Source organism: Saccoglossus kowalevskii, chromosome 18 (assembly GCF_978046115.1).
Source record: "Saccoglossus kowalevskii chromosome 18, keSacKowa6.1, whole genome shotgun sequence".
NCBI classification, from domain to species: Eukaryota; Metazoa; Hemichordata; class Enteropneusta; family Harrimaniidae; genus Saccoglossus; species Saccoglossus kowalevskii.
In genome coordinates, this window is record NC_140658.1 from 23,910,676 (window position 1) to 23,935,961 (window position 25,286).

Consider the following 25,286-nt stretch of genomic DNA (forward strand, 5'->3'; position numbering starts at 1 on the left):
TTTCATATAAAGTGCGAATTTGAGGTGAGTAGTATTACAATAAAATGGATTACATTACTGTGTATATAACACCAACATTGTCTATGTGTCTATTCCAGGTTTGGAATTGTAGCATTGTTCGGGGTTCAATCGGGGCTAAAATATATGAGTACAAAGATTGCTGAAACGTATTTGTTCCCATAAATCGCCTGGCGTTTTATATTTCCCATTTATGTTGTTTGGAGTACATTTATCTTACTGAAACTATAAATATCGTTGGACATGTTCGGTAGCGCAAATGCAAGAGACGATAACAAAGTTTAACATTAAATTTCCGATTGTTATACAATTTGTACAGTCTAGTTGCTGCTGCTAGCGTGCGAATGTTGAGTGACCCCGTTTGCGTTGAAATATTAGCCGATACCCAAGCTCAGGTGTCGATTGTGATCTAAATTGCCCACCTGACACATGCATAAAATACAATTTGTCGCAACACCAATCTCCGGCTTTTCTCGGTCGAGTAAAAAGTCGATCTAAAATTCCTGGTAGTTCATCTGATAAACATATCGGGGTTAATACAGCATTCGCGATTTACAATCTAGATAAAGACAATAATGAAAATACACATACGTCACACAGAACAATGATAATAAATGATGATAAAGTCCATGCCTTACTAACATAAATCCCCATCATTACTGAGGCGTTGATGTAGTTATAATTTGTTTACAATATTCGAGACAATATCGGCATACAGTAGCCTTCCTGAAATCAAATTCAGGTTCTTAGTCATCTGTCATACCAGTAATTTACAAATCTGTCATCCGCGCACAATGTCGCATCCGTAAACTCATCTACAAGTAAACAATAAATAAATATTAAACATTTCAATATTCTCGTTCATATTTATGTAGATTAACCACGTTGCTATGACTATAACACAAAAAGAAATTGTTTTCTAGAATCAATAGAAGCAACAGCATGATGAAAGGTAGTAAAGTATCACCGGATGACGATAATAACGAACCGGAAGAAGAAAGACAAAACGAAACAAAGATACAGTCAGGTAAATACATCTCTACCATTAACGATGTTGTAAATCAATTCTTATGTTGAGTAATGTCGCACATTGAATTCAACTCCCATTAGATGACAGTTTTAAAATTTGAAAAGTAAGGTCAACTTTAAAAAAAAATATATAATTAGACTATTTTTTAAATCAAATAGTAAGAAGCATTATAACACATGTTGAATGTACTTATTTATGAAACCCATTCAATTACACCGATACTTGCAATAGTAAACATAGCAGACTGGTACTGGCAGTCAACGAGGTCAACAATAACCAATCCAGGTAATTTATTAATAAGTAATAAATGGCAAATACATTATTCTGATATCATAATAACTAAAATATTTCAAAATGTATGCATATCGTCAAGTTTTTGAAATATATGCATTACATTTTTGAGTCAACACAACGCATATAGAAGATGGTTGTGGATTTGTTAAACATGCAACCAATGATTTGTTTTCATTTACAAATGAAACAAATCGACGGATTTTCTATTTTGTTCATTAATACCATTTAAATTCGCATTCAGTATCATTTATTAATGCAATACATAAATAACTCTACAAGAAATTGTATAGAACGGTGGATTAAAATTGCGAAAGGCATCACTGCATGCGCCGTTTTAGTTTCATGCACAATTGTCATTTGAAATATTGATAGATTTTGATTTTCATACACGGGCAGATGTCAATGGACGCAAAATGTGTATGAAATTTCATTTTGTTTTTACTACAACGAGTAATTTTAAAATGTCACGTCGTAGATAATCGCCTGATTCCTAACAGTTTTCTATGTACATAGAATTCCATATAGATAAGGAACCAGATTCACTCCATCGGGCAGCATATAATGGTGAATATGACAACATAATTACACTGTTGAAAACAGAAAAAATCGATGCGCAAGATAAACATGGTCGAACACCATTGATGCTTGCAGCCATTAAAAGTAGGTGGATCTGTATAATAGTTATCTCTAGGGGTGGGTAAGTGATTGGCATGGATACTTCAATATCGTGACCAGCAGGGATAAGCTAATTGATTTCTTCGTTTTGATTTGTTTTGGCTTTGAGTTGGTGCATTTTATGTAGATATAAATTGTATTTCTTGTACCCAGTTGCAATAAAAAAATAAACTCGCATAACGAGAATTTTTTTTGCAACTACTCTTTTTTTTATTTCACAGATCACACTAAGGTTTGCAGGCTGCTGCTAGACAACGGGGCCAACGTAGACATAATTGATGAAAACAACGAGTCATGTATTACTTTTATGTTAAATGCGAATATGGTACACATGGTAAGCTATTTGTGTCTTTAAGTTTCCTTTAGATTTATCTTATAGTGATGCCCAATCTTAAGTCAATTTAAATTTGTACATTAACACCAATTACTCGAACACTAACACACGACAGCGTAACTTTATAGAAATAAATATTAGTCATGTGCAGCCGACATTGTGCTCCTTAGATATTTATCAGTTATTGTGTTTGACAAATTGTAAACAGTGTCTAAAACTATATGTTATTGTCGTATTAAATCTTGCTTCACACGCACTGATTACAAATAATTAAGTGGCAGCGTAGTCAAATGTCAAATGCCAATGAAAGCAAATTTCCAATATTTGTTTTGAAACTGGTAAGGACTATATATATATATCGTTATGCGTGGCGATAGATACGTTATTTTCAGTTTTTTTACCGTTGTAATTTACCGTGATGAAATGTTATGTACGTAGGCAAAACGTGCATTGAACAAGCTGCATGTGAAGGATTCTGATAAACGTTGTCAGAAATATCAGCTAGATATATTGGAACCGGAAAGGAAAAATAAGAAAGGTGAGTGATAATTTTTAGTTACATACTAAAAAAAACATTTCAATATATTCTCTATAACATCTCTGTGTTTTGTTACTTTATTTTAGTATTTATTTTTAGGGTGTAATTTTTCATTGATAATGCGTCTTATAGTCCTGGTTTTAGCATATCGAAGGAAAAAATAATGCAATCTATGAAAATCTATTTATCTATTAAGTTCAAACATAGAATGGGTCCCAACTTTGTGACTAAATTTTAAGTGATTCAATTCACCCAAACTATATCATTTTCTATTGGAATACCTATTCAGTATTGTGAATGTATAGAGGTTTAGTTTGGCGAGTGGGTGGACTAAAAGGTAACGTGGCTAAACCATTCGTTGTTTCGTAATTTGTAAGTAGCTATCAAGTAGCTATATTTTAAATGAAATTTTGTACTCCACTACTGTATGTGTACGAATCAGTGTTGATTGGTTTATTAAGTTATGTTGGATGTTGGTGTTATTAACAATCTAAATATTTTCGATTTCGTTTCAGGTTATGCACGAAGCCCGGTATGAAATATTTGAGTTATTAGTTTCGACTTATACATTTGATAATAACTTGATCATTATTTACCACATACTAGTGTACAATGGTACAACCTAATCAATAGCTCATTTTCTACTAATCTATGTTTTGTATCGCGGTACCAGGCTTTGTTATTATATGTTATTATATAATAGACTGTGATATTACATGTCATATTTCTTTTTTTGCAGCTGCAAGTTATTGTTGATAATAATCTCTTTGAACTCATCGATCATCCCGTTATAAAACAAATTAGTAAACGGAAGTGGAAAAAGTTTGCCTGGTAATTCTTTACTGTGTTTTCACCATGTTCTCACTACGGCATTCTCCAAATTCTCCGTGGAAGACGCTAGGTTGTCATTTATATAATATCTCCTCAAATTACCATCACATTCTTACGATGGCGTTCCCCAGATGTATGCATGGCAGAAATTCGGTACGACGAGTTCCCAGCAATTTTTTTCAGGATAATAAGAGGTTAATAGAATACCTTAAAGGTTGAACGAAGAGAGTACATCGGGAGTATCTACCGACGCGCATCTTTTCCCTCAAGAATATATTATGAGAATGCAAAAAGTTTAGAACAGAACAAGCGAACTTCTTTTTGTGGAGTTCAGTCAAACCCTGGTGGTAGCCATGTTTGTTTTTATTATTAGAGGACGCTTACGCGTGTATTCATTTCATATTTGGAATTCGCATTTCCTTATCTGGCAGGATGAAAATACCCCGTAAAATTACAGCACGCTGTAACTTATGGCGTTACGGTGACAGATGTATAATAATAAATGAATTTGAATTGTGAATCATCAAAATAACTAGTGTTTTATTGTTTCTTTTAGGAGGGAAGCAATAAAAGATTTAATCTTCAACATAATATTTGCTATGTTGTGGTGGAATTTAGCAATGATAAAACCTCATGCTCGTGGATGTTATGAATTTCCGTTCGATTTGTTGCGTGTGTTACTATGGGTAAGAAACGCATAATTCTTTTTGTAATTCGAAGATGGCGCATTCGATGAAAGTCATTGGCATCACTACCAGATCAGATAAATATGTTATCTTAACAATCTATTGTAACTCTATTCTCAGGCGATTGCTATTGGATGCACAATTTGGTTCATTATCAAGGAATGTCATGAATATAAGAGATCCAATAAAAGAGTGGAGGTGATGTTATGAATTTGTAATTTGTTTATTCAGATTTAACAATAAATAATTTCTCATTGAAACCGGATTGAAACGACACAGGGTACTTTATTATTGCTAAACTTAATAACTGTTTCTTGTTCGGTTATTTAGCTAATCGCACAAGCATACACACATTAAATTGACCTAAACGTGTTTCAAATACGTGCTAACAAAAATGTTACTTACGTTAGAGTGACCCTCAGAGGGTAGTGTATCACTGAATCATGACTACATTTTTTTAACATGCCATTCTTTTCTATGAATTACCTTGTTTATTTGTTGAAACGCAATATAAACGATTAGAGTTGGCTCTATACACTTAATATTTTTTTGAATCTGTATGTTACTTTGTTCATAACACTTTGTATTGTTAGACCGCTATACCAGTATTAAAAACGCATATTTCAGTGTGAAAGTAACTATAGTATAACAGCGTACCATCATTGGATTGACACGACTAATGAATACATTCATTTCGTGATAATATGTGTTTTCTTCAAATATACATCGCAGAATTTGGCTGTATTGCTAAAGCGTATACATAAGAGTCTTGATATGTATGAAAAACAAGAAACTTTTAAACCAGAACCAAGTATCAAGAATAGGTTCCCGCCATACTTTTATGATTATTGGTAAGTTGGCCATCTATTGAAAGATTATACAAAAAACACGATTGATGATATCTTACTGTCACAGCAGTACACATTTTTTAACATTTAATTTTTTTAATGTTTAACTAAATCACCGAAATATGCGATCATCGCAAACGTTAGCCATTGGACTAACATTGGACTGTTTACAATGGCTAGTTACATTTGCCGTGTCGCAAGTTCAAATCCCGTTTGTTGCATGTGTACAAGTTCGTAGTGTGCCTGTAATTATATTGTTTTCACCAATGTATTCGTCTCTGCTGGTTGTTATTTAATCTGACTCGAACAATGTCAGTGCGTTATAGAGTAAGAAGTACGCGTCTGCTTTTATTACGAGGCGTAATTGCCTGATGTTACTCTGCATCTCACTGCCTGTTTATATTATAGTAATGTTTCTGTGATTGATGTTATTGTGGTTGAACCAGAGTCATGCTATTCTCATTACTAAAAATAACATTTTTGTGTAATGTACCTAAACGCTAAACTGCATGCCATGAAAAATTATAACTGTAGTGAGTTATAAGTTTGTAAATAGTATATGGAAGAATAACATAATTAATTTACCGTGTACCAAACAGTTGACAAGGATCACCAGAGTGCGATATACAAACGTGTTTCACGATAGAATATATTTCCATGTGTCACATACAACTAATTACCGAATTCTACTATATACAAATGAACAATTATTCAACATATTGTTTTCAGGAATTACTTCGATTGGTTTGTGTATTTTCTCCTGATGGTGGTAGTTTTAACTCATTTGGTAGATATTGGCATTGCATCAGATGAACTATGTCACCCACAGCACAATGACACGAATGAAGATGAAGATGACGCCGACCACTGGGAAAATGAAAGCGTGGCAGGAAAGATGCATTTGAGATGGTTTGCATTCACAATTCTTTTTGTTTGGTTTCGATTATTCAAGCCAATCAGACCTTTCACACCCTTGGGTAAGATTTAAACTAAATAACTCGACTCAGTTATTCTCTTCATATCATATCGACAATGATGAGTTCAAGAATATACAAAACACGTGGTACTAATATAACATGTTATGCATTACTTTACCATTCTGGATACAATCATGAATAACATCGACGCTACAATACGCCATTCCATTATTCACATCATCTTATATCGCCTTCTTAATATCAAACTGACGTTAATGGCTGAAGGCAAATACGTTCCAATTGACAACTGCATGTGACTGCATTGTCGTAATGTATGAGTGACTATGTCAATCTTGACTAGGACAATAATGAAAGAAAATGATCCCATACTTTTCGAAACACCAAATATCTCTTTTCAGACGGAAGCCTAATTCGCTCACATTCACGTGTCTAATACAAAAAAGGGCACACACTTGTCCAAATTTTGATATTAGGAATGATACGATTCAATCTAAAACTTTCAAATATTGACAATACTATTTGTTTCACCACTGGTTATAACTGTCTGCTACAATAATATTAATATACTATTTTTATTCAAGGTCCTTTCATCGCTGTAATCTATGGTATTATCATAGATATTATTAAATTTATAGGGCTTGCCTTAGTGTTTTTTTTACCGTATAGTAAGTCGCTTATTAATATTTCATCCTACCTAAATATTAAATAGAAAATGGATATTATTTTGAATCAACGATGTGTTTGGTAACGCAGAATAAATGGGATGGGCGCGTCTAAGACACTTTCGTTTGAGGAAATAACGTTGGGGTACTTGAACTGGTTTTCAAATCATGAATCTTTTTTGTGTCTTTGAGTGTCGGAAACGTAATAGTTTATCTACTTTTTGTTTGATGAAACATTCAAACTGTAGAATATCCATATTTTGTAGTGAGTTTTAATTATCTAATCGCAATAATAATAATGTTGCTTTTTATACCTTCTCAGCGTGCTCATTTTGGATGATATTTGGGGGTACTGAATTTTACGAGTCAGTTAGTGCAACTATATTCACTCTGTTCCGCATGGCACTAGTGGATGACTATAATTATAGGGTGAGTTTTTTAAAATCCAACTCGAATTCATTAATTTAATTTTGGAATTTTCATAATACCATGACTTGTGTATGTCTGCAACAAATGACTTAACATCGGAAACTTGGTACTGAATTTATGTTGATATATACATCGTCTATTATATTAATAATTATCATAATAGTCGATATAAATAGGAACATCAATTAAGTCTTTTTTGTGACCTTGCACGGCATTCAAGAAAAAACTCTCGCAGTATTTGTCATTCAAAATCTCTGAATATATTTCGATTTTGAACAGTATCTTTTGAGAATTAAATTTAGAATGTCAATATCAAAGATGAGTTGTATTAGCAAACAACATCATTCACCATCATTTTGAACAGAGACAAGTTTACTATATGCGGCAGATGCATACCTTCTGAAAATCAATCGATCGTCGCCACGTTTACACATGATACTATATCTCCTCGCCCATTAATATAAAATCAATGTCCCACTACAGGTATTGCGGGATATACATCGTGTTATGGCAGATCTTTTGGTTGGGACCTATCTGGCTATAGCAGCTATAATATACCTGAATCTGCTCATTGCCATGTTGTCTTACAGGTTTTCCAGGTAAGATACGTCAGAAAGGAAGAGTAGTTTACTAATTTGTACACTTTAGTGGCATAATCTCTATGAAAATTGAAATGACTGAGTTGGTCAACTTTAGCCAAACCTTTCCTAATAATTTTGTTTTGGAATTAGTCTTCTACGAAATATTAACCATGGTGGTGACATGAATTAACGAGGAATAGTTTAACCGTGACCCGTGCTTTCCTTTTGGATTTACGATCGCATGCTATGTGGAAAAGATGCACCGATGCTAAACTTACTGAGCTAGTTAGTTGTCTATCTTTGACCACAAGAAAACTTACAACGAAATGTATTACGATTTCTTAATTAGCATGCTAGCTTTACACTTTAAAAATACATGCAAGTGGAGAAGATACATCTATATTCACCGAGCCTGCTATCGTTACGCGCCGTGATGACGTTAAGCGTAATACTAGTCTCAAAGAAACCAGGGGTGTTTAATATGTTCCTTGAGAATGGTATCTGAGAGACCATCACTTCACATCTAACACGCAGAAAGATCGTCTTTGCCTCTTCTGACTTCGGAAGTCGTTTACGCATTGATACTTTGTTGTTTTGGTGGAAAAAGCGTTATACAACTACTGAATAAATTAACCAAACCAAACAGCCTCTCTCTGGTCCACCACAGCCTCTGAAATGTTACTTCCTTTAATTAAAAAAATGAATTTCCCTCTACCTTAGCTGAGATTAGTATTAGAATGCAAGGTATTATATAAAACACAATTAATACGTAGATATACACTACTGAAGTGTCGTTAATCCTGTTACTTTTATCATGTCACATTTCTGAGGGTTTGCCATACCAACAAAATATGGTTAAATTACTTGATATTGACGCATTTGTATGGGAAAGACAACAGACGTGCTGTTAACAATAAAATGGCGTTATGTTCACTGTTTGTGTCATCAATTTGATTAAGATTTCATTGCACTGCTTGTAAATTGGCTGATGACGATCAGCTGCTACGATGTAATGAACTGATAAAGGTATATCCGATATATGTTCTACTTGATTACTACAATTAATTCCTCCAATTGTAACATATATTATAACATTTGTTCACAGCATATATGACAAAGCTAGTTCAAATGCAATGATGCAAAGATCGAAGATTATTCTAATCATGGAGGACAACTTATCTGACGAAAAACGAGAGGAATTCAGCAAAGATATTCGTGAATACGAAAATCCCTATGCAGACGAATATAGCGTCGACGAGGAAGAGAGAGAAGATGTAATAGAGGTTACATTCAAAGAAAAGGTATGGTGAAATTGGAAAGATATTTAAATATTTTTTACCAACAACCTTTAAAATATATTCAAAAATATGTCAGAGAGTGTGCTCATTTATTCTTTTCCTGGTATAGCTATATTGAATGGATACCACAACAGTTAATGACTGGAACGACCAATAGTAACTGGAAAACCAATTCTAGAACACACCTTACAGATTGGGTAAGCACCGTTTATGCTATATCAAAGTTATATTCTCGGTTATATACTAAAGACACGATATTTCTCTTTCAAGGGGAGAAAGAAGACACTCTATTTTCTGGACTTGAATGACTTGAAAAATAAATTGAAACGAACAGTCAAGTGTACATGGTGGGTATAGAACAGCTATTATTATACATGGAATTGTAGTATTTAGATTATACTAAATTTGTTTGCTGTGAACAAATGATCATAACAATATAAAGGCAAAAAAAACCATCTGGTTATCATATCAATAATTATACGATATTTCTCTCAAGTGAAAACCACGATGCTGAATCTTCTGGAACATCGGACGATGAGAATCAAAGATCTAGTTGAAAAGTATAATAGAACATCTGCACGAAAGAGAAGCTGGTGAAAAGACCTTTCCGGGAATCTAATTTTCCACGTACATCGAGGGGTATTACGTCTATAACAATTAATGCATTCTAATCAATTTGGCGTCTAAAAATAGCAATAGTGTTTTCGTGTATGTTTGAAAAGTAATGTTTTACTGTGTGAATACTCACATATTTGTCAGAATAAACAAGTGAGCTATATCAATTCTGAACATTGTAAAAAAATACTTAAATGTTTAAATAAATGTGATGTTTAATACTCAAGTTAGACATTGTTTCTTTCTTGTAAAATTACAGTTGTTTTGCAATAGAGCTTTTTCGATAATTATACATAGCTCAATCATATGATCGATTCCGCCCATGTCGTTGACATTGCTATTTGCTGTTGCCGTCTGTTAATAAGTATTTTATTTGGATTTGGTATTAATTAACTACCACACATGTAATCTCACTTGTCAATTGAAGAAGCATTATGTGTACGCCGACCTCTACTATGTCAACGTCAAGTTATCGTTTTATGTCCAAAGGTATAGGTCGGTGTATTTAATAACATTTCACCTGAACTAATCACCTGTCTTCAGTAGTTGTAATTTGATTATAATAAAGCTATTTAACTATATGTTATACGAGGTGTAAGTTCAAATCGTTACACCCACATATTGTTAGAACAAGTGAAGTATCTCAGTAAATGTTAGTCAATGTGTGTATTTGGCGTTTGGCACAGGAATAGCAAATATGTGATATGCACTTATAATTACCCATTCATATGCAAGAAAAGTTGGCCAGTTAGGAAGCCGGTGTCCTTTAGGTACATCGATATTCATGTTAAATACGAGCCGTGTTCAATAAGTAATGCCCCTGACCCATTTCACATAGCAGGAGATTAATAAAACTAGGCACAGTTATTAGTCATTCTCTACATAGGAACCCCCCAGTGTTATTCATTTCTCCCATTGTTTAATGCAGCTCTGGACACCGTTTTTGTAGAACACCCCCAGGTTGGTCCTCCAACCATGTCAGAAGTCAAGGCTGCATCATCTGGGAAACGCTTTCCTTTCAAAGATGAAAGTCAGCGGGTGAAAGGTCAGGAAAGTAGGAGGAATGGGGGTGGATTTCATAGCCACACGCCCATGCTTCTGATCTGGTGACATGCGAATTGTGAACCGGAGTGTTGTCCTGAAGGAGGAGGATACCTTTGCTGATCTTGCCCCGCCTCTTGATTTTGATAGCTTCTCTTAATTTTATCAAAAGTGAAATGTAAGAGGCTCCTGTAATTGTAGTACCCTTTGCCAGGAAATCTGTCATCACTACACTGTCCTGGTCCTAGAAGACTGTGAGCATGTCCTTGCCCACGGAGGGCTGCACCCTTGCCTACTTTGGAAATGGTAATTCCAAGTGCGTCCACCGCATTGACTGGGCTTTGATCTCATAGTGATGGACCCAAGTTTCATCCTGTGTAATCAGTCTTCTTGGCACATCTCCAAATTCATCCTCGAGCATTGGACGTGTTCTTGCATCTGGAAAGGTGTGAAAAATCCATCTGGCAGACACCTTATGCATATGCAAATGTTCATGATTGATACCACATACCCTGTACTAATCTTGACCCAGTGGGCTATTTGACGAACAGTAATGCGTCGATCTTCAAAAATGGCTGCGTCAACTTGACGGACAGATGCCTCATCAATGGCAGAAGAGGGACGACCAGGTCTGGAAGCAGTTTCCACATACTTCCGGCCATGTTTTTATACACGATGCCAGCGTTTTACAAGGTCATAGAATGGGGCATTATCACCATAAGTTTCCTGCATTTCATCAAAAGTCTCCTTTGGTGTGCGACTTTTCAAATACAAACAACAGCACATCTGACTCAGTTCAAACACCTGTAAATAAGAAACCACAACTGTTTTTTGCAAGATAACACATAGAAATGTGTTGCATGTCCGATTCAGTGGCAGAGTTGAGGGCACAGTTATCGGAAAACAGGAGGTCATTGATGATGTCAGTTGTAACCTTGATTTTTGCTTGAAGCCTCCTGAGGTTGAACATTGAACCATCCATCTTGTAGTTGATGACGATGCCCATGTCAGTGTCTCTGAATGCATCTGTCAGCATGGCTGAGAACATGAGGCGGAACAAGGTGGGAGCAAGGATACAGCCGTGTTTCACTCTGTTGGAGACAGGGAATGGAGGAGTCATCTCTCCGTTGTCCTGGTCTCTTGCCAGAATGCCGTCGTGTAGCTGTTGCACGATGGTGATGAACTTTCTGGGGCATCCGTACTTTGCCATTATTCTACAAAGACCCTCTCTCGAAGGCCTTGGTCAGATCGACATAGGTGGAGTTTCGGCGTTCTGTCCTTGACACTTCTCCTGTAGCTGTCGGGCAGCAAACACCATAGTCCCACGCTCTTTCCGTAAGCCACACTGGCTCTCATGTACGAGGCCTTTCTACAAGTGCATGAAGAGGCAGTTGAGCAGAACTCTAGGCAGGATCTTGCTAGCAATGGACAGCAGTAAAATTCAGTGATGATTGTTGTAGACTTGATTTTGGCAGTTTCCTTTGTGCTTGTAGAGGCGGATGATGGAGGCGTTCTTGAAGTCATGTGTCACTGTCTCGTGCTGTCAGATAGGCTGAAACAGTTGGTGGAGTTTCTCAACCACGGCCGTGCCTCCCTCATTATAGATTTCAACTGGGATGGAACCAAACCAGGTGCTTTGTTACTGGAAAGTAGTCGGACTGCTTTCTGTAATCTCATCCAAGGTGGGCAGGGCGTCCATGGTTTCTCCACCATTGACTTTGGGAAGCCGATAGCCAATAGCATCATCGTTGATGGTGGAAGGCCTATTCAGGACGCTGTCGAAGTGTTCCGCACATCTCTCCAAAACCTTCTCCTTGTCAGTGATAAGGGTTGAACATCAGCACTGAGGAGAGGAGACTGTCATCCTTAGGTGGTGGGGCCATAGACTTCCTTCAAGCTGTTGTAGAAGCGCTTCATGTCATTCCTGTCTGCAAAGCCCTGAATCTCATCCTGCACCTGGCGCAATTTCACTCGAATGTTGCTCCGTACATTGTTCAGCATGTCTTTCTTTGATGCTGACTTTGGATCATGAAGATGAGCTTTGTAGGCACAACGCTTTTCCTCTAGCAGCTGTTGGATCTCTTTGCAGTTCTCATCATATTTCTCATGTATTTCCTTGTAGCTGGCGCAAGGCACTCATGGCTGTGGTGTACACCATCTCACGGAGCGCGGCCCACGCTGTGTCAACATCCTGGCCTTCCAGCACTGTGGAGTCTAAGCGTTGCTCCAAGGTTTAGGCAAAAGCCTGCTCGATGTTCACTCCCTGCGGACCTGAGCTGGATGCAAAGGTTGAGCTTGGAGACAACAAGGTGGTGGTATGTCAAACACATGGTATTCAAGACTCATACGTCTTGCCTGTCCCTCTTCCTTACGATGACATAGTCAATGAGATGCCAGTGCTTTGAGCGGGGAAGCATCTATGAAGTCCTGTTGCGGGTAGAGAGGTTGAAGACTGTGTTGGTGATCAGAAGACCATGCTCAACGTAGGTCTGGAAGAGTAGTAGACCGTTGCTGTTGCATGCTTCCCGACCACTCCTTCCCAGGAGCCACTATCACGACAAACTCTCGCATTAAAATCACCAAGAATGTTGAGTTTGTCTGCACGGGGAACAGCAGTGATGACAGTGTTCAGGTCTTCATAAAACCTGTCCTTGGTCTCATCTGGGTTGGTCATGGTGGGGAATAGGCACGTGAAGTACTTCTGTCCACGAGAAAGGGGGAGTCTCATCGTCATAAGGCGATAATTCTCACCCTTTGGGGGTCCAGCCAACTTGCCATCCAAAGTCGTCTTGACTGCAAAGCCAACTCCCGCTTCTCTTCTCTTTTCAGGTCCACGTCCACTGGATAATATGTAATAAAAAATGTGTGTAAATGCCAACTCAGCTACACTCAATTACTGAATAATACCTACATTTTGGGCACACACAACTTCTGGACAACACATTTAATAAGACAAACTAACAATAACTGACCTTCAAGTATTTTATGCTAATATAATAAAAATATATTAACACAATATTTCGAAAAGAACATATTCCTTAGTTATCACTAAACAAATTGAACATATTTGATTTATTCATATATATATAACAACTCAGTTCAAATTTAGGCATTATTGTGAATGTATTAAAATATTAGATAAGAAACCCACAAAGACATCAAATCTGAACATTTGTAATAGTGACACCATCATGTCTTGTTTCCTAAAATAGGATGCAGGCGCCAATTAAAGAATGTGCCTTAGTAACTACGACTACAGACAACATCACATTTGAAATAAACTAGAAAATACACACCAAAAAAATGCCGAACAAAAGGCATATTCACGTACAAATAAATCTGAAATGACCAACAGTCGGCAATTTTGAATTGAATTACAAGCACGGATAACATATTGTGAGTAACTGTAGTCAAATTTGACTATAATCGAAGCATGTGATTCGTGACAACGAATGCGTACAAATGCTAGGGGTGACTCGCAAAATCGAATCAATATCCTCGGTAAAATATGATCCTATATTTGACGACTCATCTGTTACGCAAAACATTTCACTATGTGGCCTATTTATAAGTGATCACTACGCACCTCAACAACTTGATCACAGCATTGTTTAATTTCAACACGTATATCCAAATTGCGTATTGGTGACTGTGCAGATTTATTTAGTTTGAGACCAATTTAACATTTCTTTAAACACATAACCTGTCATACAGGTATGTATGTCTAGATTAAAATTTCCCAATAATCTACGAAGCAATCCATAAACTCCACGACCAACAGCACATGTGCATATTAACCAGGAAATCAACATGACCATGGAATTTTGATTAATCACAATACCAAAAAAACACTTTTGAAGATGATGCGATATCCGCGGCTGTAATAAGTACACTAGTATCACCTATTTTCAGTTAACAAACATCCACTTTTGCCCTTTCTACAAAGAGATTCTTCCCTGTATATTACATTACATATCAATATATTGTGGTATCCACGTACTATGTTTTTAAAAAAATACCAGGAGATAGTACAAGTTGCAAAAGTTATATAAGTTATTCAATTTCTACATTATAGGGGAAATGAGTAAAAGTAACGACAACTACATAAATAACACCTTAAATCAGTTACTATTTTATTAAAGACCAAACAACAATGTACAAATACAGATCGTACAAATTCACTACGAATTCGTTGTTGTGCTAAAAGATTTATGAAAGATTTTGCAATAAAACAGAACATAATTATTCAGATACAACAAATTGTTTAAATGTTCCCAGTAATTATAATATTTAAGCAAAACCACTTCTATTATATCAGCTATATATAGTAGATGGTGAAAAATACGTCAAATTTGATGATACTAAATACTTATATTTTAAATGGTTAGATTTGACTGAACTCACTAAATAATGTGATAATATAACAAGCAAAGCTAACAGCGAGCTATTGTGGGCAACAATTCTTAACAACTGCAATTAAATGACAATTTTTGTATCATTACAACAAGCGTAGATTTTTCCACCTCGTATATCTTAATACTTATTACATTGTGCATTGTGGCTTTCGACTAAATTTAAACATAAACACATGGCATACAAACGTAAAGCTAGGGCCAAAGATAATTGAATTAACTATGTTGAACAATATAATCCAGTTTTTATAAAGGACATTGTATTATCTGACACGTAATAGTTTCTTGACTGTCTTCTCTTCTCCAAAGATCGTTTGTTATTCTCTGCACCCATTCAATTTCTTCGTTATTGACTTAGACTATTCAGTACTTCCAGACAGGTATTTCTCGTTGTCGACGATTTCAGAAGATACCATTTCTTTTCTTGTCCCTTGAATGGAAGGAAATGTAAAGATTCAGGTGCAATATTTGGATACAGTGAAGTATTCCATTAAAAAATATTATTTTTGCATAATTTGCTTTTAAAGTATCCAAACGAATAATTTATTTCTCTACACTTGGGGCACGTGTTAATCAAGTAGTGTTCTTATTTGGATTTCCACTGTCTGTCATTTGATTGACTACCTTTTATTATCCATTCGGTCTAGCTATTTCAGGCAGAAGCTTAAATGGTCATGCTATTTTACATGTTTTGTTTTAATATATTGAAGGACATAGCGGATGTTGGTACATGAATGAATGAAAACCATTTACAGTCTCCAGCTACCTGTCTGTATCAACAGATGTAAAGCTCATTGGTAGCTTCACATTTGTGTCTTTCAAGGATAAATTTAAAGACATTTGCAATTTGTAACCTTCATTGCAGTCTTAAAATATAACTTTGCGCACATTGCAGGGCACTTGATGAACCCATAGTTACGAAAAGCAATTGTTTGGCAAGAGGCGGAACAGTTTATAATCTCTTAGAATTGAATTTGTATAATTTCCCAATCAATCGTTGCCATATACTATTATATGTTAATCTACATTTCTGAAGTAAATATGTATGTCTTTGCGTTGTAAATTGCAACTGGGTGGTTTATGGCTCAGCAATGCGCATTGCACACAAGTGACATTGAAATGAAACATTTAAAATAGTATTTTTTAACAGTGCTATTTGAACAGAAAAGGGATTTTCACTGTCAATATTGTTTAGTTAACATTCACCATGTTAAGATTGAATACAAGTGATTCACCAACTTAATTGAATTATTTTATTGACATTAAGTGACTCGCGGGAAATTGCTTTTTTGCTAATTTCTAACATTTGTGTTACTCAAATGTCAGTATAAACCATATACAAACTACCTCTTCTTTGTATGTAATCTGTATCATATCTTCTTTTCCATCCCCGTTGACGCTATAGTCTTCGGCATGAGCACATTCTTTACGAAGGTGTTTTCTTTCTTTATCAGTTAATTTCTCCTCGAAGCCAAGAATAATTTTGGATCGTTGTATCATTGCATTGGATTTACCATTGTCATACATGCTGGAAAACAAAATAACGTATATGGTCGCTCAAATAAAAACTGGGCATAACATATGAATTGTTTGTTGAAATCACCAATGCCTGATCACCTTAACTGATATCTATTAAAATAAAACTATTCTATATCAGTTATACTTTACGCAGTCTCGTACATTGGTGTTGCTGTGCGTTTGAATATATTCGGGATTTATACCTGATTTCAATAGCAAACACGATTATTGTTAGGGTACTGTCATGATTTATTTCCATGTGTTTAGAGATCCGTCACTTATCCGATTTGATGACTGGTTTCATGTGAAGTGCTGGTTTATATATTTCAACACTTTCCCCATAACCTGTCATCATTTTGGTGTATACGAGGTCCTGGACGGAACTTGAGTCAGTGAATGGAACTAATTACGATATGAACTTTGCTAACCGACCGTTATTTCTGACAGTTTGGTAAGTGTAGTCTTTTGATATAGCGGACAATTAATCAAGTATATATGACGTGTTAAGTACTTCGTGTGATTGGCTACATGCGAGTTGATTTTTTTTAAAGCTACGCCTTAAGCTTTTAAATTTCCTTGTGATAGGTTAAAGTTTGGGAAGTAAATAAGTAGAGTCTGGGTCAGTCTTGAGAGTGCTCCACGAGCGAGAGAGTCTTGGGAAACTTTTCCCCGAGGCATTCTGTCTTGGAGAGTTCTAGACGGGCGACTAAGTCTAGAGAAGTTGACACGATCTCGATTTGTGTGTGTGTGTCTTTGTTCAGTCGAAAAGGTTCTGAATGTAACGTTCACTGGTACCTGGCGTAGGTTTAATAACACGACAATTAAGCCATCATAGTACTCTGGAATCACTCATATATCAGTAAATCATATACAAACAACGATATCCACACTATATCAGCACTGATTCATTTCCAAGTCATCAGGCTAGATACTCCTATGTGTCATCCATTCCAATTACATCTCTATGCCTATGAACTTTTGATCATTTAATTTAAAAAAAGTAAAGTTCTTCCAGCATGGTTGTTGCTTATGTATCCCATAAGTACTAGACCAAATTGACCGAATTTCGATACAGCAGGACGATATAATATAATTCCTGTTTATGCACTACACTCAAACACGTAATTACATAGCCCTACCAAATAATCTACATTTAAATGTATTCAGATTAGTACTGTCCTTTCCAATCAAGGCGCTTTCTTACCTGGAAAATCTGTAACTCAACATTGCAATGAATATACTCAGATATATTACCGCTGCAATTAAAAGGTATAATCCAACCATGATATCCGCCATAACACGGTTCGCATCTCTCAGTCCCTGTGATTAAATGATCAATATTACTTTAAAAAATAGGCAATTCTAAGTAGCTAGCGTTATTAGACATTCGATTTCAGCATTTATAAATCAGAAGTAATATACAATGGCATAAATATCAAGTCGATATGGTGTCCAACTATCAGAGAATGGAGTCAGCTATAAAATGGAAATAACATAATAACCATAGGTTCTATACAAATAACACACTACTGCTAGATGAGTTTTTTCCTAGTGCAGTATGTGGTACACACATATAAGATTAATAATTCTACTAATGATGATTGTAGACAAAATAAATATCGTACCTCATAATTATAGTCATCCACTAGTGCCATACGGAATAGAGTGAACATTGTAGCAATAACTGACTCGTAAAATGGGATACCACCAAATATCATCCAAAACGCACACGCTAGGAAAGTGGATTTAAAAATTTATAATATTTAATTGTAGAAGGCAATTTAAAGAATCTAGAATACTATTTGCATATTTATTTCCTGCGTCTGATTGTGGTGAAATGGCTACAAAAAGTGGATAGTATACAGATTTCAAGTTTATCAAAAATGTGTTTTCCGTTTATGTATCTACGTTTTACCTCACATGGCGAAATAAAACATAAAATATTACAAGTTTTGTAAAAATGTTGCTTAGTAGTTTAGTAGTTAGTAGTAAAAGTAGAATTCCCAGATTCAGTTTTAGTCGAATTTCATTGAAAAATAATGAATACTAATAGTTTGAATGGACGCATTTAAATTCTTTTTATTGTTGCCTTATAATGGTGTTAATCGATGACACTAAATATACACTCATTTTTTCTAAAGACATCGTATTTAGAATTTCTAAAAACTAGTAAGACTTGTTCTGCGTTATTCAATTAAAAAATAATTACGAGTGCTACTGAACTACTTACTAAATGGTAAATAAAACATTAAAGCCAAGATTAGGAATTTTCCCGCATCTCCAAGTACAATATAAACCACAAGAATAAAAGGACCTGCAATTGGAAGCAGAGTGTTGAATTTCAAAGGTTAAAGCACATATTGTTTCAAAATAAAAGTATCCAGTATAAGTGCTTACTATAAGGATGTTATAAGGTACCCACAAAATGACACATTCACATATTATTCTGCTCCGATTAATCATTGATTCTGGAAGAGTTGAAAGAGCTAATCCCAAAACCATCGATACGTCATTTCTGCAATCACGAAAAAAAGTACTGAAGATGATAACTATTCCATCATTAGAGGTAAGATGACACGTACACACCGTTTCATGTAACTGCGTATATATACCCAAACTTACCAAAGTGATAGTATTTGAATGAATGTGAAAATAGTTTCGAATATATAGTTTGAAACTTACCCAAATGCGTGAATGCTCTGATTGATTTGTACAATCGAAACCAGACAAAAATAATTGTGAATGCAAACCATCCTAAATGTATCTTCCCTGCCAAGCTTTCATTCACCCAGTGGTCTGCATCATCTTCGTATTGAGTTGTATCATTTGATCGTGGATGACATAGTTCATCCGATGCAATACCGATATCTATCAAATGAGTTAAAACCACCACCGTCAGGAGAAAATACACAAACCAGTCGTAGTAATTCCTGGAAAAAAGATGAATAATAATAATGATTAAGTTTGACTTTGGTGATTCTGTTTCAAATTATTTGGCATGAACAAAAAATGAACTTCGCCATTGCCAATATTAATCACGTTATTCTTTAATAGGTAGGAAGCTGAATAGTCGACACGCGCAACAATGAATAATAATTTCTAATATTTTTGTATAAACTTATATACTGTTATTGATAAACAATACGTTTCAGAGGCATATCTTGCTACGCTATAGCACACTGTCTAAATAATAGCAAATAAATAACCTGGAGTTCATGCCAAACAGCAGGAAACAATTCTTTGATGAAAGTTATAATACATGCACATTAAGAACTTGAGATAAGGCAAATGCCCCTCGCCAATGTAAGCAGTTTAATGTCTATTTTCACCCCAAATTATTCCCAACTATGCTGTTAATTATTACTATGATCAAAAATGTAAATGTTTAAAAATGTGAATTGATGTGACAGGAAGGTGTTATCCATAACATTTTAATATATAGTCAACCTATCAATAATCATAAAAGTTCAACCTACCAATAGCCATAAAAGTTTGATGGTCGCCCTTCCCAGGAATTGCGTTTGCACTCTACTTTTTCCTCATACTTTTCAGCACTCTTCCTTATACACTTTAGCAATTCGGTCAAATTCTGTAATTGAATCAAAACACAAATTATAACAAAAAGAATAACAAAATAACATACATGGCAATTTTGAAACATTGCTGCTGAGAGCTGCCAATTGTTTTTTTTTTGTTTCTGAGCGAGATGTATGTAATACAATGATATACTGGATAATTGGCCTAATCAGCATACAGTTAATCGCCATAATGACAAGGAACCACTTCCACTGCCAATAGTTATTTAGATCCATCATAAAATCACCTTTCTTTTTTCCCTTGATTCCTTATATTCCCGGTATTCTTGAACAATGAACCAAATTGTGCACAAAATAGCCATGACCTAAAATAGAATTACAATAAAAGATGTAAAAGATGAATTCATTTTTATAAAATCGGATAAACAAAGCCAATAGAAACGATATTGTTGTATTTTTTCATCTAACAATACAGTCGATATATTATACAGTCAAAGTGCATTTACGGCTATGTTCCATTTGACATTGTTATTAATATAGCTAGTTTCCTACCCATAGAATCACACGCAACAAGTCGAGCGGAAACTCATAACATCCACGGGCATGAGGCTTCACCACAGCTAGCATCGACCACAGCACAACAAATAATAAGTTCCATAGTAAATCTTTTTTTGCAGCCCATCTTAAAAAAATAATACAATAAATATTCTAATAATTCTTCTGTTCTAAACGGAAAATGATCTATTCATTTAACCCCCCCAAAAAAGACATGTAAAAACTACCATGGCAGAACAACATAATTTTCATCGTCAAATGTTTGCAGGTGACTACTCTGTGTGTATACTGTGATTATATGTCTTCACCGAAAATCGGTTCAGACCCCCCAGTTTAATTGCTCAACAGTAAACAATAAATCGATAAATTGATTGACAACAAAATGCAAAATCAGAAACTGTTTCTTGTGTAATAAAGCAGCGGTTTCATTGGTAATTTTATCCGAGAAACCTATTGAAATTTGTACCAAATATACATCCAATACACGAAGAACATCTTTAATTATTGTAGAATTCCATAATGTATAGCAAACAAACTCTATGGTCTAAAAATTATCTAAAATTTATCTACAAAACATTATTTTATTTATCACACAAATAGTGTATGCTTTTCTGCACATTAGTAATTATTTAATTTCCTTATTTTACTGGTGAAATAAAATTTCAATTTAAATTTTAATATATATATGTTGAAAATTTGAATTCAAATTATAGTATTACCTTGCAAACTTTTGCCACTTGATTTCAATAAATTTTCGAAAAACGGGATGATCAATGACTTCTAAAAGGGTATTATCAACAACAGCTTGCAACTGCAAAAATAATACACTGCATAAACATAATAATAGCATAAACCACTGATTTAAATATTCTATGAATATAGCTACAAATCTAGATTTGACAACACGTGTAGTTGCCAATAGCCTCTAATGTGTCATACATAATTCACATTAAATTTAATGAGTGGTAACTAATATGTAAACGAAATCTTACCGGGCTTCTTGTATATGGCGTCTCAGCTGAAAATAAATGTTATTCTACATAAACACATTGATAACAATACATTTCATAGTAAAATGCTTTACTTTAAAATGATATATATAGTCATGAGTGCCTGACAATTACAGTTTCTGCTTGGATAATACATTCATTTTTTTGTTTGTTAATTGGTATATCCATAGCAACCACTGACATACTCATCAACCCGTACCCATCAACGTGGGTACAATAGCATATTCGCCCTAGTCGATCATTGCTGCTTGCAGCTATATTCATCTCCTTGACAAGTTTAGCTTGATGGTGTGTTTAGTATTTAATATATAAACAATTTAACAATGCAAATGCTAATCATGCTGTATAGAAAATGTATTTGACAGAAATCGAATGTGTTTCTCTACATAATCACCTACCATTGGTTTCTCCTTTTTCCAATATTTTCAAATCATATGTCTGCTTTCCTTCAAGAGAAACTTTTTCATGCAGTCGATCTAATGCTAGACTTGCCTGCATACAAAGTATGGAAATTCTTAGAAATACATAGTACGCGACTAGGTAATGTCCTATCAGTTGGGATATGAAACTAAGAATTCACGTGACAAACAAATGCGAACACATAACGTATACACAATGTAGTTCAATCTGCAAACAATATCGATCACTTATAATGTGATTGATATATTGTTTGTTAAAATACGAACAGAAAAGGCTAATTTCTTTCACCGTAAGGCCAAATGTTACAGTGTGCCCAATTGTTGTGGTATTGTACTGTTTTTTTCTTTCTATCATATTAGGAACTTCCAATTATGGAGCAATTACGCGTGTGAGCGTTCTTTATTAGTACAACCAAATATGGCAGCGCCCAGGCTTGACTGAACTACACACACAGAAGTTCGCTAAATCTGTTCTAAACCTTTTAGATGTCGGCATTTCCATGAAGTATCATGGAAGGAAGGTTATCACGACGATACCGCAAAGTATGCACTCAGACATCACGCCGTAGCATTGCCCTCCGCTGCGCGTCGGTCGATACCATCGCTGTACTGTCTTCGTGCATACTTTTCGATATCCTCTTAATAACCTCATAATATTAATATTATAATCCTTACCACATTTGTCATTTTTGCGTCCAACATAAAAATAAAACAAGACTCGCCGTGTTTGTCTGTAACTGTTACTTGTGCACCTTCACGTAGAAGCAGCATACAAGCCTTATTCTGTTCTAAAAAATATAGTACGACTTATGTGGTATATTAGAACAGTATCCGTTGTTTTTGAAACTATTTGATAAATAAGTAAATAAGTTGAATCACAGTTACGAGATATATTGGATTCTAAACGTCTACATACTGTTAAGAGCTGCAAGCATCAACGGCGTTCTACCATCTGCATCTTTACCATCGATATTTTCGGTTGCCAACGATCTTTTTATTTCGTCGCAGTCACCATTAAATGCTGCATAATGAAGTTGCGTCGTTTCTGATTCTGGACCTATACGTGTTACTATGTATCAACGGAGGGAGTGGAGAATTACTACAGTTTCAACTGTTACATGGGCTATATTAAGATCAACTTGTTATAGATGGTGGAAATTTAAATTGGAACAAAATGAGTGAAGGATCCTAAACTTTCGAATTATACTTTATGTTAATAGCACAATATAATTTTTGAATGACTGCTACACAGTGATTTGATTCAATTGCCAAATTTTCTAATTATCGCAATCAATAATAAATTGGGATATACACGTTGTGCGTAGGCGATCTCGTACTAGAAAATGTCCCGGTTATGCCTCCGTGTTTTAGCGTGGTACCTTTTGTAATACTGTTCAAATGCAGATGTTCAACATTCTATAACATATATTAGGATAGCATAGTACTCACCCAGATCAGCATCAGCGATTTCTTCATCTGGTAGTTGAGTTTCATTTTCTGTAGTTGGCTTATTTCCAGACCGTTTACATGTGCCGGTGGGCAGACGATTTCCCATGTTGTTTGCAAAGAATCTAGCAAATAAACATTTTATTTGTGCATATATTGTACTTGATTGTATTAGTATTCATCAATCTCATTAAAAAATAAAATAAACCATTTGATAAGTCGCGCCCTTGTGACGTAACTGGAAAATATTAGTTGATAAGAACTCCCAATGAATATATGTATAATTTATATTGTATGAACCTTAATATATACTTTTTGACTAGTTAATATGGATGCAGTGGTACTCGATACTCGTTAAACTTAGTATGACCTAAACTATGTGTATGGTCTGTACAATTACTTACTTCTGGATGGCTACTGTGTATATTGTCATTGTTGATGGGTGAACCCATAAACCTCGTCACATAATCAATGTTGACCTCCAAAAAATGTTTTAATAATGTATAATATAAGGCTGAATTTGTGGCCGAGAAGATCGTACTGCGAAGATATTGTTCAAGACGCGACGTTAAATATCAAAACATAAGGGGGAATTCCAATTGCAATGCAAAATTGAACTTTACGTTCACAGAACAGATGAATAGTTCTATAAATACCAAAGAACCTTGCTGAATAGGAATGTCGACTGCTATTACGAGAGGTTGCCATGCGTGCCTCAAAACGCAGGTTGGTGAAAAGAAGTTAGAAAAAAATCGTGTGACCTTGTTACACATTGACCTCCATGATCTGTTATATTGATATGGAAGATAGGTATATTAGTAATGATAAGGGAACACAGTACTAAACCGGATTGACTGACTCTGTTATTGTGAGTTGAGTAAACACACTTATGTTAATGTCTGACATTTACAGCAACAAGGTTGACCAGGTGCAAACTATTTGCTAACATTTTTCATTTTACAAGTCCTAAAATTAATTATATAACATCACAGTTCATTGCTTGCGCTTTCGACGCAACGTTGATAGAGTTGTAGCTTGAAGTGTTAAACAGGCAGATCTGTTTCTGGGTGAAACACACACATACTTTTGATTTACTACCGGGACGATGCGAGGTTAAAACACATGAACATTTCTAGATCGTTTATACTCGGAATGTTACAATACGTAGCAATGACCAAACCACAGCAAATGTACTCACTGATGTTTTTAACACAATGATTCTAAATCGTAAGTCATAAATTGTCCTCATACTAATAATATTATGTGCAGTCAATTCTACCCACCCGACAAACTGTCTGTAAATCAGTTGGCGACTATTCTGGTTCTATACGAGTATAACTTCGTGAGGTGCATAATGTTCAGTGGAACTTTAACTAGTTGTACTATGATGTGGCAGCTGTACTATGGCACAGACAAGTGTGTTTAGATAGACATGTTATTCTGTTGTCATAGTGATCGCTATCATACTTCCTGATTGGTTTCAAGAGCATACTAAGGTACGAGTTATTATATATGCGTGTGATGTAAACAAGTGATAATTCATATTATGCATCTGAGGTTCCACCAACCTAC

General features: G+C 35.2%; 2 protein-coding genes across 2 annotated transcripts; one reads left to right on the top strand and one right to left on the bottom strand.

The window, feature by feature from the left end:
- Nucleotides 1-6,707: 6,707 nt before the first annotated feature.
- LOC146731941 (uncharacterized) lies at nt 6,708-10,007 on the top strand. Its single transcript, XM_085493102.1, has 6 exons — nt 6,708-6,857; nt 7,177-7,283; nt 7,767-7,882; nt 8,970-9,165; nt 9,433-9,509; nt 9,659-10,007. The coding sequence occupies exons 2-6, from the start codon at nt 7,191-7,193 to the stop codon at nt 9,717-9,719; spliced, it is 543 nt and encodes a 180-aa protein (XP_085349228.1). The 5' UTR covers nt 6,708-6,857; nt 7,177-7,190; the 3' UTR covers nt 9,720-10,007.
- Nucleotides 10,008-15,568: 5,561 nt separating this feature from the next.
- Nucleotides 15,569-23,823, bottom strand: LOC146731942 (uncharacterized). Its single transcript, XM_085493011.1, has 15 exons — nt 23,718-23,823; nt 23,185-23,337; nt 22,944-23,056; nt 22,248-22,341; nt 21,832-21,857; nt 21,559-21,650; nt 20,837-20,966; nt 20,572-20,649; nt 20,225-20,337; nt 19,431-19,678; nt 18,979-19,062; nt 18,374-18,480; nt 17,953-18,068; nt 16,578-16,758; nt 15,569-15,660 (listed from the first exon to the last, which is right to left on the bottom strand). The coding sequence occupies exons 1-15, from the start codon at nt 23,821-23,823 to the stop codon at nt 15,577-15,579; spliced, it is 1,725 nt and encodes a 574-aa protein (XP_085349137.1). The 3' UTR covers nt 15,569-15,576.
- Nucleotides 23,824-25,286: the final 1,463 nt, after the last annotated feature.